General features: G+C 36.3%; 1 protein-coding gene across 1 annotated transcript; it reads left to right on the top strand.

Annotated features, from left to right (window-relative positions):
* Positions 1 to 12,878: 12,878 nt before the first annotated feature.
* LOC112422817 (uncharacterized) lies at positions 12,879 to 16,030 on the top strand. Its single transcript, XM_024786493.2, has 5 exons — positions 12,879 to 13,068; positions 13,345 to 13,464; positions 13,554 to 14,258; positions 14,493 to 15,170; positions 15,339 to 16,030. Exons 1-5 carry the CDS (start codon positions 12,879 to 12,881, stop codon positions 16,028 to 16,030), a joined length of 2,385 nt encoding a protein of 794 aa, XP_024642261.2.
* The last annotated feature ends 336 nt before the right edge of the window (positions 16,031 to 16,366 follow it).

The following is a 16,366-nucleotide window of genomic DNA, read 5'->3' as shown; positions in this document are numbered from 1 at the left end:
TCATTTTTCTCTTGTGCTTTGAATTTCGAGGACGAAATTCTTTTAAGGGGAGTAGAGTTGTAACGCCCTATTTTATTATTTATTTATTTTATTGAGTTTAGATGTCTTTTTTTAATTTAGTCGATTTATTTTGATGAGTGATATTTTGTTATGTTATATGTTTGTATTTATTAGTATAATATATATGTTATCTGGTGTAGAAATATATTTGTTATTTGGTGTAGAAATATATGTGTTATGTGGTGTAGAAATATATTTGTTATTTGGTGTAGAAATATATATGTTATCAGGTGTAGAAATATATTTGTTATAGAGATATATTTGTTATTTGTTATAGAAATATTATATATATATATATATATATATATATATATTAAAATAGAATATTGAGATGTGAGGGACAAATTTGGAATAAGGGAGAATATGTTAGGTTTATAAAAAGAGAGGTTAGGAATAGAGAAACAAAATATGTGAAAACAGTTTTTGGGAGAAAAGGGAGAAACCAAGAGAAGAGAAGAGTCAGAGAAGAGAAAGCTGTAGGACCTTGCGATCATCTAACCTAAGGTAAGGGTGGGACTAGCTTTCTCTAATAATGGGTTGTATAATTCAGAAAAAGGGTTTAACCTTGTAGTTGTTGTAGTTTTGATGTTATAGAAACTAGCGTTCAGACGGGCACTCCCGTGCCCGTCTGTCCGCTCTTTCTATTGCGCTAACGCATGTAACTCATAAACAGTATGTTTTCAACATCAATGTTGGTTTAGTTTTTCTTGATATATCTTAGAGAACATTATTAGAATTAAAAGAACGATCAAGCTTGATCAAAAAGAGAAGGATCAAACTTGATAAATAATATAAGATATGTAATTCATGCGCTTCCTTAACATAGTTGCATAATATACTTAGTTTTGTGATGCAAACTCATCTATCTATGTAGGATATATGCATGAAACATGAGTGACAATTATGGGGATGGGTTTGATGAAGACATTAAATCTTTCTCATAGCTAACACAATTTACAGAAAGCAGTACATATATACTCTATATTATTCTCGAGCCATTTAAGTCTGTCACAAAATATAAAGTTAGGAAAATATAAGGCAAACCAATAGAAGGAATAAGTAAAAAAAACTTTGATAACACATCCAAATCTTGCAAAGGACGACATTTCACAAAGAGTGAAAGAATATTTACACATTAGTCATATCACTTATTCATACTTTGGGATATTTTTGATTGAAAAAGTCAATGTAATATAGCAAATGGAATGTTAATTAAACCGGAGCATATAAGTGATTGCTCTTGTTAAAAGAAAATATAGACAACTCGAAGCATACATACATATACACGCAACTTTCTGCTTGCTGTATAGATTTAAGAACCTGTATAATACTCCTCTATTTCTAACAAAGAATATCCTGAAGCAAATTATTAAAGCACTGTATTAGTTAAAAATTAACTTAACACATCAATGATAATCAATTATTAGCTGCCCATTTCTATCTGTAATCAATTCACTTTACAAACTGGAGTACATCATTTCAATGCATCAAAATTATGAGACTTGTTCGGGATTTAAATTGACATTACAATATTGTTGTCAACAAAGAAATAATTTGGTTCATTAGCAACTTCATTAATATTTTTTTTTTTGCTGCAGTCAATGCAAAAAATTAGTGCAATTGATTAAAGAAATAATAACAAACTCAAGTAATGATGTCTTTTCTTTGCTAGTCAAAACCATAACAACTTTTTTAATTTAAATAGGTTTATAATTATCAGCAAAGGCAAAACTAATGGAAAATATAGCAAACCTCTTGAATTCTAAAAAATCAGGGAATTTTCTCAAAAAACAAATTCAGGGAGTTATCACTATTCACATCTATCGTTCTCTTTATTTCTATCTTTCACACGGTGCATCTCTAACCGCTCTTTTTGCTCATGTCTTCTTTGTTGCTGCATGCTAATAATTAGAAGGAAATAAATTGGTCGTCCTATTTTATTTAACTTAGGGTCACCACTCATGGAACTTCGATTTCTACAAAAAACATGCTCTCTACTTTGCCTATACGATCGGAGATTTGCCTCTAATCATAGGTAGTTACTGTTTTTAGATTGGAATGAAAAGAGAAATTATTCAGATACTAATAAGAACATGTTGAATTCGAATTTTTTTTGAAAGAAGAGAGACCAAACAATGTAAAAAGAAATGGAATTTGTACCCATATACAATGAAGTTTTGAAATAGAAATTGCCATTCGTTGTTCTGCCGCATCCCTCCCAATGTACTCAATGTAGTATTTATATTTGCAGCAGCTGCTGGATTTTGTAATCCCCAAAGAACTGATCAATGTACTGAATCTGAATCAAACAAAAAAAAGAGGAAGATGAAAGCGTCGGATCAATGCCCAATCTGTAAAATGTGAAATTGAATGAAATTAATATGCAACATAATCACATCCTTAACATGAAATAAATAGAAAAAGGGAACAAATGCGAAAATAAATAAATTGAATCAAAGCAAATAGTTTAAGAAATTCAAAAAAAGAATGAGAGAATCAGGGTCGTACTCTCCACGATGCCACTACCAAAATTGATGTCGTTGCATGATAGTGGGATGTTGGTGTTGCCGTCACAGATCCATGTCTTTATCATCGCCTCCCTGTTGTGGTCGTTAAAGGCAGGAAGTCATTCTATCTCTCTCATTAGCACAAATTTCCATCAAGTTATCACTATAAAGTCTATGTACTTCTTTTTGTTTTGGTGTTTGTGATTGGAAATTAGAATATGAAAAAAAAAAAAACTACATTTGACAAAATTTATATAACCGTGTATCTCTATTAGGTGTGGTGGTTAAATTTTGTAACCGATTATCCTAAACTGATATTCTTATAATGCTTCCCCTTTTCAAAGTCTTCACATGAAAGTACACTTATTAATGTATAGTTGATTAAATTTTGTAATTTTTTTGCAATGACATCATCTGGAAAGTTATCAGAGGAGTTTGTGCATTGTGAACCTTTGACAAATACAATTCAAAACTTATTTTTCTTTCCTCTCTTCTATCACCGATTGACAATAAATAATGACAATCAATTGCTTCACAATAATACATAAATTCTATGAAAGTACAACTTAAGGAATTTCATGCAAATCGATAAATAAGAACAAAGCAGATGAAGAAAACCCAATCTCAATTAGGGAACTAAAATATATGTATTGAAAAGAAGAATAAAATGAAGGATGAAAGAGTGTTGGAACTCGATTACTTGTCGAGTAGTAGTCCCCACTCTCTACACTAGCCGCTGCATTCCTTTCTCCATTCCTTATTTTTCTGTTTAAAACTCTCTATCTATGAGATTCCCTTCCTTTATGTTCCTGCCGTTCTATGATTTTCTGTCTTACATTTGACAAAATAATCTAACCACTTAGTTTTTGGTTCTATTGAAATTGAAACCGCTTAAACTTCCAACAGTGGGCCTTTCAGACTTGAGTTAGTGCAAGGGCATTTTGGTATTTAAAAAAAAGGCTACACCAAAAAAAAGTATTGCCTTTATTAATAGGTATAGATTAGGGTTAGATTTCATTCATAATCTTTTGTATAATCTCTTTTTCTACTTCTACCCATAAGTGCCTATTTGTATAAAGTGATTATTGTGGATTAAATTGGTGAAGTATAATGTTGTTGTTGATGAATTCACTTCTGATTGTTGTTGCTTTTGTTATGAAATGTTTTTGATAATTGATGATTTTCTAAAATAATATTTTGGGTCAAGTTTTATATGGTTTTGAGTCTCTTTTGATGTATATAAATGTTTAGACAAACTTTGGGATAAAATTTGGGCTTAGGGAAGTTAAAATTGGGATTTTAGGCTGAAAAATGGGTTTTTCCCGAGTTCCTCTCTGACAACATGCCTTGTTTCATGTTTTGCGTCTTTTTCACATGTTTCTGTTTTGAATTGGTGAATAATTGATGAATTATGATATTATGATGCGAAGTCGTAATGGCTAGGCCGTAAACGGTAGGAGCCGTAAACGTCAAACCTGCCTAAAGGTTAGCTACTAGAACAAGAATGGTTCATAGAAGTTCTCTTGGGTTTTTATGATGACAAAGTATTGAAGAACAATTGGAATACTAACATATGTTCAAGTGTGCAGGAACTCGTTATCATGAAGAAGGAACATATGAAGAGCATCAGTAAGGGATTGGGAAGCTTAGAAGACTATGGTGGAAGATCTATTAGAAGGTCAACCATAAGTCAACATCCTAGTAAATGGAAAACTCATAGAAGTTGGGGAGTGACATCCACAAATTTTGTGAATGACATTAAACACAAAAGCTAACTAGGTTATGTAGTTATGAGGGACCCAAAATCCACGTATGCTTTTGTCTTATTCTGTGAGCTGTCTCAATCACTGCATCTGGTAGAGCAACTATTTTCTCTTCTTTCGTCTACGTGTAAAGGACATCAAGACAAGGAAAGAAACGAATAATTCCCCTTTCAGAAATGAAATTCAAAGTACTTTCCAATGGGATTATTGATGACATGTCATCTTACGTTATTCTTAGCATGTTTTTCAGTCAATTTTAGTAGGTTTTACCAGCAAAACAGAAGAGTAATAGATCAATTGTCGAGGATTTTGGGACATTTGTATTGTTTTCTATATATGAGTATGCAATTCTATTCTTCTAGAAATATAGAAATTTTAGGGTGTTCTTGATCTAATTACGAAGAAATCAAGCAAAACAGGCAAAGCAAGGTATCCGAAGATTTATGTGGTCCTTGGGAAGATGAAGAATGAAGATACAAGATGCCTTAGGAGACTCTACAGAGGGAGGAATTATGTTCCCAATTTCCAAGACATCCTACATTAAAGAAAACATCTCAAAAGGCAAAGAAACAGGCATTTCAACACCGAAAACGCACTGAAGCGCCCAGGCGCACCAGAAGGGGCGATGGGCGCCCAAGAGCTAACACACATGCGCTAGGTGCACCCTAGGTGGTGTCAGGCGCCTGGAGCTTCCAAGCACATGTGCTTAGTGCATGGCCTTAGGCACCCTGTTCCTGGTTGCTTGCGGAAAAAGACATATTTTTTTTTACTTTTTCGTCCCTAGAAGCCCATGTAATTAACCCAATCAGGTAGAAACTTTCCATAAAAATACCATCTTCCTCATTCATAATTTCTCGTTCAGAAGTGGAGAAGTTCAAGAGGAAGGTGATTTTAGGAGGCAAGGAGGAGTTCTCTATTCTCCTATCTTTTCTAGGGTATGTTTTTACCTTTTTGTATTTTGTCTTAGTTATCATGTGTAACTAGATATTTATAGGCTAGGGTTCTAAGATGAACCTCTATTTGATTTGTTGGATAGTTATTTAACTTAACATCGTTTATTTTAGTATATTTTATGTTTGCTATTAATTTTTATTTGGATTAGTTTATTCCGGCGAAGTGCAACCCTAGACTTGGTACTTGGGTTGTGACAAGACCTAATATTGATGCTTATATCTTGATATATATATCAACCTCTCTAGGATGTAAGTAGTTAATAACTTGACCAAAGATACTGAAAGCGTGTTGACCCTAGTAGTAAGTAAATAACAGATAACATTACTAATACTAGGTAAAATTTGTTGAACCTAGGATGTAACTAGTTATTAATTAGGGAAACAAGTACTAAAGGGAGTGAACCGATCCTAGTAAGACTATTCTCCACGACCTCTCGCTAAGGTAGAAGCTGATACGGCTGCTTGTTTGAAGAACTACCAAGGGGAGAAGGAGAGTGTGCTATGAGTGTCCTAAGATTCATAGTTGGAAAGACCTTCAGGAACATTGGCCTTCATTTCCTTTGGCAATATAGGAACGATAATTTAAGTCTATGTTTCAATTACCTTTGAATTAGCAAGACGATGCACGTAAGCATCACCGTGCGATCAGCAGGTCCAGCTAGCCATCGGAGGGATAGACCTAGATCAACCGAGATAGTATATACCCCACACATAAGGGTCACCGTGCGATCAACAGGTGCAGCTTGACAACCGACTTGGTTAGAACGTCCCAATAGACTTATCACTTGTATAGTCTACTTAAGATGACTAAACGCGACATGAATTTATTTAATTCCAACAAAATAGGTAACTTCCTCTATTACAAACATATAAAAATCGCAATCTCTAACCTCTAACTCTTTTATTTTATATCTTCAACTCAAAATAAGTAACGCGAATTTTTTGGATGTAACGACAATCCCTATGGATACAATACTCTACTTATCACTTGATTACTTAGTAAACGATTGGGTACACTTTCCTAATCCGACCATTAATTATCCATGGGAGGAAATGTGCCAATGTTCGTGATTGAAGCTTCTCAACTACTCTATTTGCGCTGGCACCCATCTCCATCATCTCTTAAATCACTTCCTATAAAAGGTGCTAAAGACCTGAAGAAAAAGTAACAAGACTATGTTATTCAACTGTGCCATTACTCTGTCAAATTTAATAGCGCAAAAACACTTAGGATTTATTTCAAGTCAAATCTTTGAAATCCTAGGGATTATGTTCATTTGTTCAGTTTACACTTACAGGTTAGAAAAAGTGTAAGAAAAAGTTAATGTGTTTGCAGTTGGGGCAAAAACTTTAAAAATCTCTCGCCTGCATGCTTGAGCATATAAGTCTCTTGGTGAAACCTTGAACACTTACGAGTCTTAATCAATGGGGATTGAAAGGGAAGTCTTAGGCAGTGTGCTTAAGCAAGGGAAGTCTTTAGATAGAGTCCTAGAGCATAAGTCTTTAGGTAGAGATTCTTAGAGTATAGAAGTCTCTTGCAGTTGTGCTTGAGCAAATAAAAGTCTCTTGCGGTTGTGCTTAAGAAAATAGAAGTCTCTTGTAGTTGTGCTTGAGCATAGGCAAGTCTCTTGGAAATGTCTTTGAGCAATTTGTAATCAGTTGTGATTATAGTGAAATCCCTTGGAAGTGGAAGGGGACTGGACTACTCCTTGATTGTAAGAGGAACCAGTATAAAATTGTTGTGTAAGAAGAAATCATCATGCAACCGTCTATTATGATTACAACACCTTTAAAGATGAAGGAGACAATTATTCCAAGAAAGCATGAGTATGGATGATGATCTATGGGATATTGTTGAAGACAACATTGAGATTGAAGCTAAGAACAACAGCTATCCTAAGAAAGGTCCTATATTCAATGGCAATGCTGCTCAATTCTCTTTATGGAAAAACGAAATTTTCAACCATATCATGAGTATTGATGCTGAGATGTGGAACATTGTTGAAAATGGTATTGACTTTGAAGTCAATATAAAAGGTATGGCTCTCGACAAAAAGGTTTTAACCGAGAATCAAAAGCAGCTCTATAGAAAGAAGCATATAGTGCGTGAAATTTTTGTAAAAGCCCTGCCCTCTTCTGAACACATGAAGATCATTGACAAATCTACTGCGAATACCATCTTTAAATCCTTGTGCTCGGATCGATTATGAAGAAAGACAACAGAATAGGAAAGCCAAGGATAACTGTGTCAAACATCTTCAGATCACTGAGTCACTAGAAAGACTCTTTCAAAAAGATTCTGACAGTGATTCATGAAAAGAAGAGATGGCTCAGTTGATTCAAAGTCTTCAACACCAAATAAGAAGAAGAAACCACTCAAACAAAAGTAGTCCTTCAAACAAATCGTTCGTGAAGAGTCATAATGGATGTGTTACCTATAGGAAGAAAGCGCATAAAGGAATTTCTCTTCTTTACAAAAGAGGAATTAACTGATACTGTCAAAGAACTCTCCTTAAAATGCTTTAACAAAACTCAAGAGTATCTAAGCTTGAAGGAGAGAACTGATTCACTGGAAACTAACACAATTGCTATGGAAAGTCAATATAAACAACTCAGGGTAAGGAACAATACTCTTCAAAATCTGAATGGTCTTGTAATGTGAAAAAAAAAATTTGACTTTGAGGAATCAATTAGATCAACTCGAAAACAAAGTCAAAGTCCTGGAGAAAGCAGCTAAGGACAAGTCTGTAGAATTTTCATTAAAACAAGATGAATACATTCAAGAACTCCTAACAAAATCTATTAAAAGGAGCGGTGTTAAGAGTCCCACATCGGTTAGGATTTGGCCTGACAATTTGTTTATAAGTGGGGGCAATCCTCACCTCACAAGCCGATTTTGTGGGGTTGTGTTAGGCTCAACCACGATTTCTAATATGGTATCAAAGCCTCTTCACGATTCTTTGGGCCACCTGTTATCATGTTTCCGTTATCGGGCCACACGTCATTTATGTTCACGCTTCAGATGTGCAATCCTGAGTGTGAGGGGGTGTGTTAAGAGTCCCACATCGAAATCATCCAACTTTGGCATTGTAACACCCTTGAACCTCACATACATTATTCAATACAATCGAAATCATCCAGCTTTGGCATTGTAACACCCTTGAACCTCACATACATTATTCAATACAATTAAAACAATTAATCATATATATTCAAGGTGTCTCAACATCTCAACATACATCATGGGTTTGAGTAGCTTTTAAAATATACAATAAAGATATAACACCATTTTTCATAAAATCTAAGTATGAAATAATATTTACAACCTTGCTACCGCTACTTATTCCACACTTTTTTTTCTTTCCAGAAATCGGGTATAGAAGTATAATTACAATTAAGTTTGCCACCACATTATTATTATTTTTTTAATCGTTAACACTTATTTTTCCCTAAAATCAGGTGTTAATGGTCACACATGTTTTAATATATTTACAAAATTGCCATGCATTTATACTTTACACTTCTTTTTAATAAAATAGGTTTAAAATCAGTAATTCTTTTGTTATTTATGCACTAGTGAATAATAGACAAAGGAACAAAAATTATTATGGAAAATGCATTCACTACTAAAAAAAGTAAAATTAGAGAGGGAAAATTAGTGATGAAAAAAATAAAATTTCTCACAAATTCTTTGGTCGCAAAATTTAGTGACGAAATTAGAGAGGGATTTCACGTTTTTCCTCTCTAAAATTCCCTCACTAATTTTTGCTTTTTTTAGCAGTGATTCAATTATTTTAGATGTCATGAACGTGCATACGCATCATAAGACCTGAGGAAATCCAAGATAAATTGGGACCCCAACTCTTTACAATCATCTGTAAGACCTCAAAGAAATAATATTTAAAAAAAAAATGGGGGGACTATGCCTAAACTCAAGGAAACAAATACTATAGAAAACTCCCTCATTAAAAACCTTAACAAAAAAATTCAATAGGATAAAACTTGGTGAGGGAAAGAAAGAGTGCAGCATATACACATAAAATTAAATTTAACAGCTAGATAAACATAATTTATATTTTTAAATAAAGAATAAAAGTTGAAATATTATGATGTCCCCTAATTTCAATTGTGCAATTAATGCAGATTACGAATATATAACCAACAAATACCATCAACACACTTTGTATAATAAGGTTCAACCGCGTTGGACAATCACCGTTAGAAACGCAAGGAATAGCATAGGTTGTTACTACATTGTCAAATAAAGAAAAAATATGTTACTTAAATATGATAAACTAGGGTGTACAAAAAAAAATTAGAAAATTTTTAAAATGGTGTGATAAATGCATACACATTGTTTCAGTCCTCTCGAATGCCGCTTCTCCAAGAAATAGAGAAAGAAAGATAATCAAAAAATAAATAAATCTTTGTAGATACTCACCTAGTAAATGATGGTTTTGTTGAAAAAAATGGTTGAAAAGAAATAAACAATTTTGATGAGTTTGTTTGATCAGGTTCAAAAAAGGAGAAAGATATTTTATTCAAATGATCGAGACAATAATATGCAAACTGATGTCTCCGCCGGTAAAAGCCTCTCCTAAGGTCTCTTCTCTTTTCTATCCTTTGTGGGAGTTTGAATCCGATAGATTATCCTTAATCTGATCGTTTGTGTTGCTGGTTAACTTCGTTGGATCACGATATCCAATATTCCTGTGTTCAAGCTTCTTTCCCTTTCCTCCTTTTGGTGCTTCTCGTTGTGGGTTACAACATCCAGGATTTGCTTTAACTCATGAATCCTAAGGTCAATTTCTTGAATTTAATTCTATTTCTGTCCATGATTGTAACTGATTTTGGTTCAAAGTCAACAGATCTGATATCCCTGTATCTTGGTCTTTATGGTATTCATAATATTTTATTGAATATGAATATCTTTACTTTACTGATGAAGATTCGGTTGTCCCTTTCTATTCTTTGTGCCGAGAACTATAAATTCAATTTGCATCTCCTCATGTTTAATCAGTGCCTTATGAAACTTAATTCCCTCATATTGGTTGTCCTCATAATTGTTCATTTTATCCCTCTTGCAACAATGGAGAATCTTAACATCAACGGCGACAATGCTTCCTCGTCTAAGAGGCCGAATCTCACCCAAGCAGAGCTGCTTGATCTCTGTCTAGTGGGTCGAATAATGGTGAACAAACCAGTTCATTTGGTGACGCTCGAGGCAAGGCTGGGGCCTATATGGGAACCAAAATACCGTATGACCCTCATTCTGATGGAAGGCAACAAATTTATGGTTCAACTCTACTCACAAGCAGACCTTGCCAGAATTCTGGAGCGTAGTCCCTGGTTACTTGATAACAATATGATAATCCTGCAGAAGGTCGCTATTGGAGAGGATCCTATGACGATGGGTATGAACTCTACGGAGATCTGGGCACAAATTCATCAATTACCGTTCGGATTCATGGATAATAAGGTAGGTGCTCTTGTTGGCTGTCATGTAGGCAGGATGATCAAATTCGATGAAGAAAATAACTATGGGCCTTGGCGCAAATTCATGAGAATCCGGGTTGAAGTTATGGTGGAGGAGCCGCTACAACAGGAGCTTGTCATTGAAAGGGAGGAAGGCGATAATATCAAGCTTCTTCTCAAGTATGAGAAACTCGGTAAGTTCTGTTTTGTTTGTGGTGTTATCGGACACTCTGAAAATTCTACAGTGATAAGTTCGAAACTGATCCCACAAGTGACAAAAAGAAATGGGGAGCATACATTCGAGCTGAGAACAATTCAGGTAGTGGTGGTCGGAGTAAGGTTTCCGGTGACCGGAAAGATGAAAGAAATGTCATTAATGATAATTCAAATCCTTTAATGACTATTGATGAAAGTGGAGTTTCAAATCACAAGCTTTATGGCCGCATTAAAGTTGGTATTGATGCTGAAACAAGGTCATTAACATTCTATAAATACATGGAATGTCAAAGATCTGATGGATCCGGACTAGTGAGGTGGTGGACAGAAATTGATCCCACAGAAATCACCACAAGCGGGCCCAAGCAAAAGGAGGTACAGTTTGGTAAGAAATTATTTGCACCAAATTTAACAAAATCTGATGAAGTCAATAAGAAATTAGCTGAAGGCATGAATGAGAAGGATGAGTTCTTGTATGCTAATGGGGGAGGTGCAGAAGCATTATGGAAGCTTATGGAGTTGGAGGCCCAAAAGAGAGATAGCCCACAAAGCTCAAAGGTTGGGGGCGGTGCAGATGAGGCGCGTGGGAGTAAGCAAGGTGAGTTGGCAATAATGGCAGACAGCAGGGGCCCACACGGTGGACACAAGTCAGCAGGGCACGGAAAACAAGGGAATCTTGTTTTGTATAATGAAACACAGCAACAGGTGGGCCCACATGTGCAGCATAATTCAATGGAGTCAACACAGCAATCTTTGGCTTTTAAAAAACTGTCGGCACAGACTTACAGGAAGCTGTTTGCGCAGGAAACAGCCCCAATTAACGTTTCCTTCAATGCAAACAATGCTGTTTTTCAGGTACAGAAAGTGGATACCATTCAGCAGCTAACATCCAAGAAGTATGATGATCAAACAACTGTTCTATTTCCTCTAATCACCGCTGCTGACTATCGTACTACCTTTACTTCAACAAAGGATAGCAGCAGCCAGCTGACCAGGGCACGAGCAGCAAGGAAGGAAAAAGCGCCAGCCACCATTCAACATCATGCTAAGCTGCGCAAGCCAATTGTGGCTCGAAATCCAGTGCAGCCAGGCTCTTTTCTGGCCAGTACAAGAGGCGCTAGCAGGGTCGGTGCACATCAAGAGGAAGCGGGACCGAAAAAAAGATCTAGAACCGGTACTGCTGAAGATGACCACAATGATCGAGAAGGGCAGCAGCCTATGTCTGGGGTGAACAACCCAAATCATGAAGATAAAACGGCGGGACCTGGCAACCAGGCCTGCCTAGGACAATGAGTACCATAGCTTGGAATTGCCGAGGCTTGGGAAACCTGCGAGTAATTCCAAAATTAAAATTCCTTGTCCGGTACTATAAACCGAATATATTGTTCTTGTCTGAAACTCTAGTTGAAGTTAATAAAATTGAAGATTTCCGTTATTTATTGGGTTACGATTCTTGTTTTGCTCCAGTTCGAAGTAGTAGAGGTGGTGGTATCGCTTTATTTTGGCGTAATACGGTTAACTGTAGTATTGTTAATTATGCAGCTAACCATATTAGTGCAAAAATTGAAGAAGTAAGTGGAGAAGCTTGGATGTTTACAGGCTTCTATGGGTATCTAGAAATTGGTCGAAGAAGAGACTCGTGGAACTTTATTCGTGGCCTTGCTGGGCAAATTAATCTACCATGGTGTTTAATGGGAGATTTTAATGATATTCTCCATGCTAATGAAAAGAAAGGAAGGGCTACCAGACCCAATTGGCTCATAAGGGGATTTCGTCAAGTGGTTCAAGATGTTGGACTTGTTGATGTTCACATGGAAGGATATCCGTTCACCTAGTTCAAAAGTCTGGGTACTACTCGTGTTGTAGAAGAGAAATTGGATAGAGCTTTAGTTACTAGTTCTTGGATGCAATTATTTCCAAATGCGAAGTTAGAGAGTCTTGTCGCTCCATCGTCTGATCATTTTCCTATTCTGCTGGACAAAAATCCAGTGGCTCAGAATCTTAGAGTCAAAAGATCTTTCAAATTTGAAAATGCTTGGAGAACTGAAGATGGTATCAATGAAGTGGTTCGGGACAGTTGGTCTGGAAGTACAGGTAATAGTGTTATCAATAAACTGTCAAATTGTGCCGAGGAATTATCACATTGGAGTAAAACTCATTGTAACAAACTCCGAGTGGATATTGAAAACTGTCGAAAGCAACTCGACCGAAATCGAAGCACCACAGGAATTCGGGATGAAATTCAATTTGATAATTTGAGGCAAAAACTTAATCATTTACTTGTGCAAGAGGATATGTACTGGTGACAAAGAGCCAAAACTCACTGGTATCGTGATGGAGATTTGAATACGAGATTCTTTCATGCGGCAGCAACTTCAAGAAAGAAGGTTAACAAAATTCTTTCCCTGGAAACTGATGAAGGGATTCGAGTGACTGATGACACTGGGATGCGGTCCATTGCAAGAAATTACTTTGAAAATTTGTTTGAAGGTCAGGAAAGTGTTCGCTCTAGAGTGGTCAACATGATAAGGTGATTGATGATGATGATAATGTTCAGCTAACCTCACCCTTTTGTATAGAAGAATTCAAAGAAGCAATGTTCTCCATGCAACTGGACAAATGTCAGGGTCCTGATGGTTTTAATCCTGGGTTTTATCAACACTTTTGGTCAGTATGTAGTGAGGATATTTTCAAGGAATGCTGTCAATGGATGAATGAAGGACAGTTTCCCCCTACGTTGAACTCTACAAATATAGCCTTGATCTCCAAAGGCACAGAGCAAAAATCTATGAAGGATTGGAGATCCATAGCTTTGTGTAATGTTTTATACAAACTTCTGTCCAAGGTCCTGGCTAATCGTTTGAAGAAAATTTTATCTAAGTGCATTGCTGATTCTCAATCGGCTTTTGTACCGGGTAGATCCATTCTAGACAATGCTTTGGTTGCCATAGAGTTGATTCATCATATGAAGACTAAGACTAAAGGAAAAGATAAAAGTGTGGCGCTGAAGCTGGATATAAGCAAGGCTTATGATCGTATTGACTGGTCTTATCTTAGAGATGTCATGCACAAAATGGGCTTCTCAGAGAAGTGGATCCAATGGATCATGATGTGTGTAGAAACTGTTGATTACTCAGTTATCATGAATCAAGAGGTGATAGGACCTATAATTCCTGGTCGCGGGTTAAGACAAGGTGATCCTTTGTCACCTTATCTCTTCATTCTTTGTGCTGAAGGTTTATCAGCACTTATCAGAAGTGCTGAAAGTAATGGGGTTCTTGAAGGTGTGCGGATATATCGTCTTTCTCCGAGGGTATCTCATCTTCTGTTTGCTGATGATTGTTTCCTGTTCTTTCAAGCGGAGGAGAGACAAGCAATCATGATGAAGCAAATTTTAACTTAGTATGAGGAAGCGTCAGGGCAAGCCATTAGCCTACCCAAGTCTGAAATCTTTTATAGCAGGAATGTGGCAGAACCATTACATCAATCTATCACAAATATTTTGGGTGTGTGTGCAGTTTTAGGTACTGGTAAGTATCTGGGTCTCCCTTCAATGGTAGGCCGAAGTAAGAAGGCAACCTTCAGCTTCATCAAGGATAGAGTTTGGCAGAAGATTAGTAGCTGGAGTAGTAAATGCTTGTCCAAAGCAGGAAGGGAAGTCATGATCAAATCAGTTCTTCAATCTATTCCTTCGTACATTATGAGTATCTTCAGGCTACCAAATCAGCTATTAGATGAAATTGAAAAAATGATGAATACCTTTTGGTGGGGTCATGGTGGTTCCAACAATAAAGGTTTGAACTGGCTATCCTGGGAAAAGCTTTCTGTCCACAAGAATGATGGAGGCATGGGTTTCAAAGATCTGGAAGCTTTTAATGTGGCAATGCTTGGTAAACAGGGTTGGAAGCTGCAAACTAATACAGATAGCCTTGTCTCAAAAATCTTTAAAGCTAGATACTACCCGAATGGTAATTATCTAGATGCCAAGTTGGGGCATAATCCGAGTTTTGTCTGGCGTAGTATTTTCAGTGCTAAGGTGGTGGTCCGACAAGGAGCCAGATGGAAAATTGGTAATGGTTTTAATATTCCTATTGTCAGCGAACCATGGATTGGATCAGGGCTTAGCATTCCCCGTGTGGGTGATGACATGATAGCCCTACAATCATACTCTGTAGGTCATCTTATTGACCAAGAAGGTAAGGTTTGAAATGAACCGTTGATCCGTCAACTGTTTGTGGAAGATATGGCCACTAATATCTTAAACACTCCTTTACATCACCAAGTTTCGACGGATAAATTGATATGGAAGGCGGAGTAGAATGGACTTTATTCTGTCAAGAGTGCCTATCGGATTTGTATTAAAGAGGTTATAAATAATGATCATCTGTGTAGACCGGGGTATTGGAGTGGTATCTGGAAACTGAAGGGTCCTCCCAAAGTCAAAAGTTTGATTTGGAGAATCTGTAGAGACTGCTTTCCAAGATCAATTGATATTTGGCAAACAACCAATTTGTGGCATTTGATTTCACCGGCTTTTAATCAGTTTGATAAAGCTCCTGATATCATTTTTAATTTCCTGCACAATCTGTCGGCAGCTCAAATTGAGAATGTTGTTACTATAACGTGGAGTATTTGGAAGGCTAGGAACCTGAAGTTATGGCAACAGGTGTCTAACTCAACTACAGCCATCCTGGAAAGAGCAAAACACCTTCTTGATGGTTGGAGGAAGGCCAATCGGAAGCGAGTTCCTATAATGTCAGATAACCAAGCTCTACTCTCGAGTGCCTCAAATTCTAGTAACAATACAAATATTAGATGGAGGAAACCAGAAAGCGGTAGATACAAATGCAATGTTGATGCCTCTTTCCCTACCATGATAAATAAAGTAGGCTTTGGAATGTGTATCAGAGACTCGGATGAGAATCATGTTCGTTCTAAAACTATGTGGTTTAACCCCACTTGTTCTGTAGATGTTGGGGAGGCTCTGGCATTAGACCATGCGATTCGGTGGATTCAGGAATTTCAACTTTTAAATGTTGATTTTGAAGTTGACTAAAAAAGAGTAGCTGATTATTTCAACAATGGTCGTGGAGATGTCACCGAATTTGGCTCTATTATGGACAGTAGTGTCCATTTCCGCAATAATTATTTAACAAACTCTCATGTCGAGTTTATTAGGAGGCAAGCAAATGAGGTTGCTCATGTTTTAGCTAAGGCAGCCACATCTAGTACTAGCTTCCAGGTGTTTGATGATATTCCAGCATGTATTACTGATCTAATTTTTAATGAAATGATATAATTTACCTTTTCTCAAAAAAAAAAAAAAAATAAACAGAAGAAATTGAGCCATATTTTTCATCCTTTAAATGTACTAAAGATATTTATTTTGATC

The sequence above is a fragment of the Medicago truncatula genome, chromosome 6 (genome assembly GCF_003473485.1).
Source record: "Medicago truncatula cultivar Jemalong A17 chromosome 6, MtrunA17r5.0-ANR, whole genome shotgun sequence".
NCBI classification, from domain to species: Eukaryota; Viridiplantae; Streptophyta; class Magnoliopsida; order Fabales; family Fabaceae; genus Medicago; species Medicago truncatula.
The sequence above is the reverse complement of the archived record's forward strand: the minus strand, read 5'-3'. Positions and strand labels throughout refer to the sequence as shown.

Coding starts and splice junctions, on each gene's coding strand:
- LOC112422817 (XM_024786493.2), top strand. CDS start 12,879: ATGCAATTATTTCCAAATGCGAAGTTAGAGAGTCTTGTCGCTCCATCG. Junction 13,069..13,344: donor CAGTTGGTCTGGAAGTACAG/GTAATAGTGTTA, acceptor TTCATGCGGCAG/CAACTTCAAGAAAGAAGGTT. Junction 15,171..15,338: donor TCATCTTATTGACCAAGAAG/GTAAGGTTTGAA, acceptor TTTGTATTAAAG/AGGTTATAAATAATGATCAT.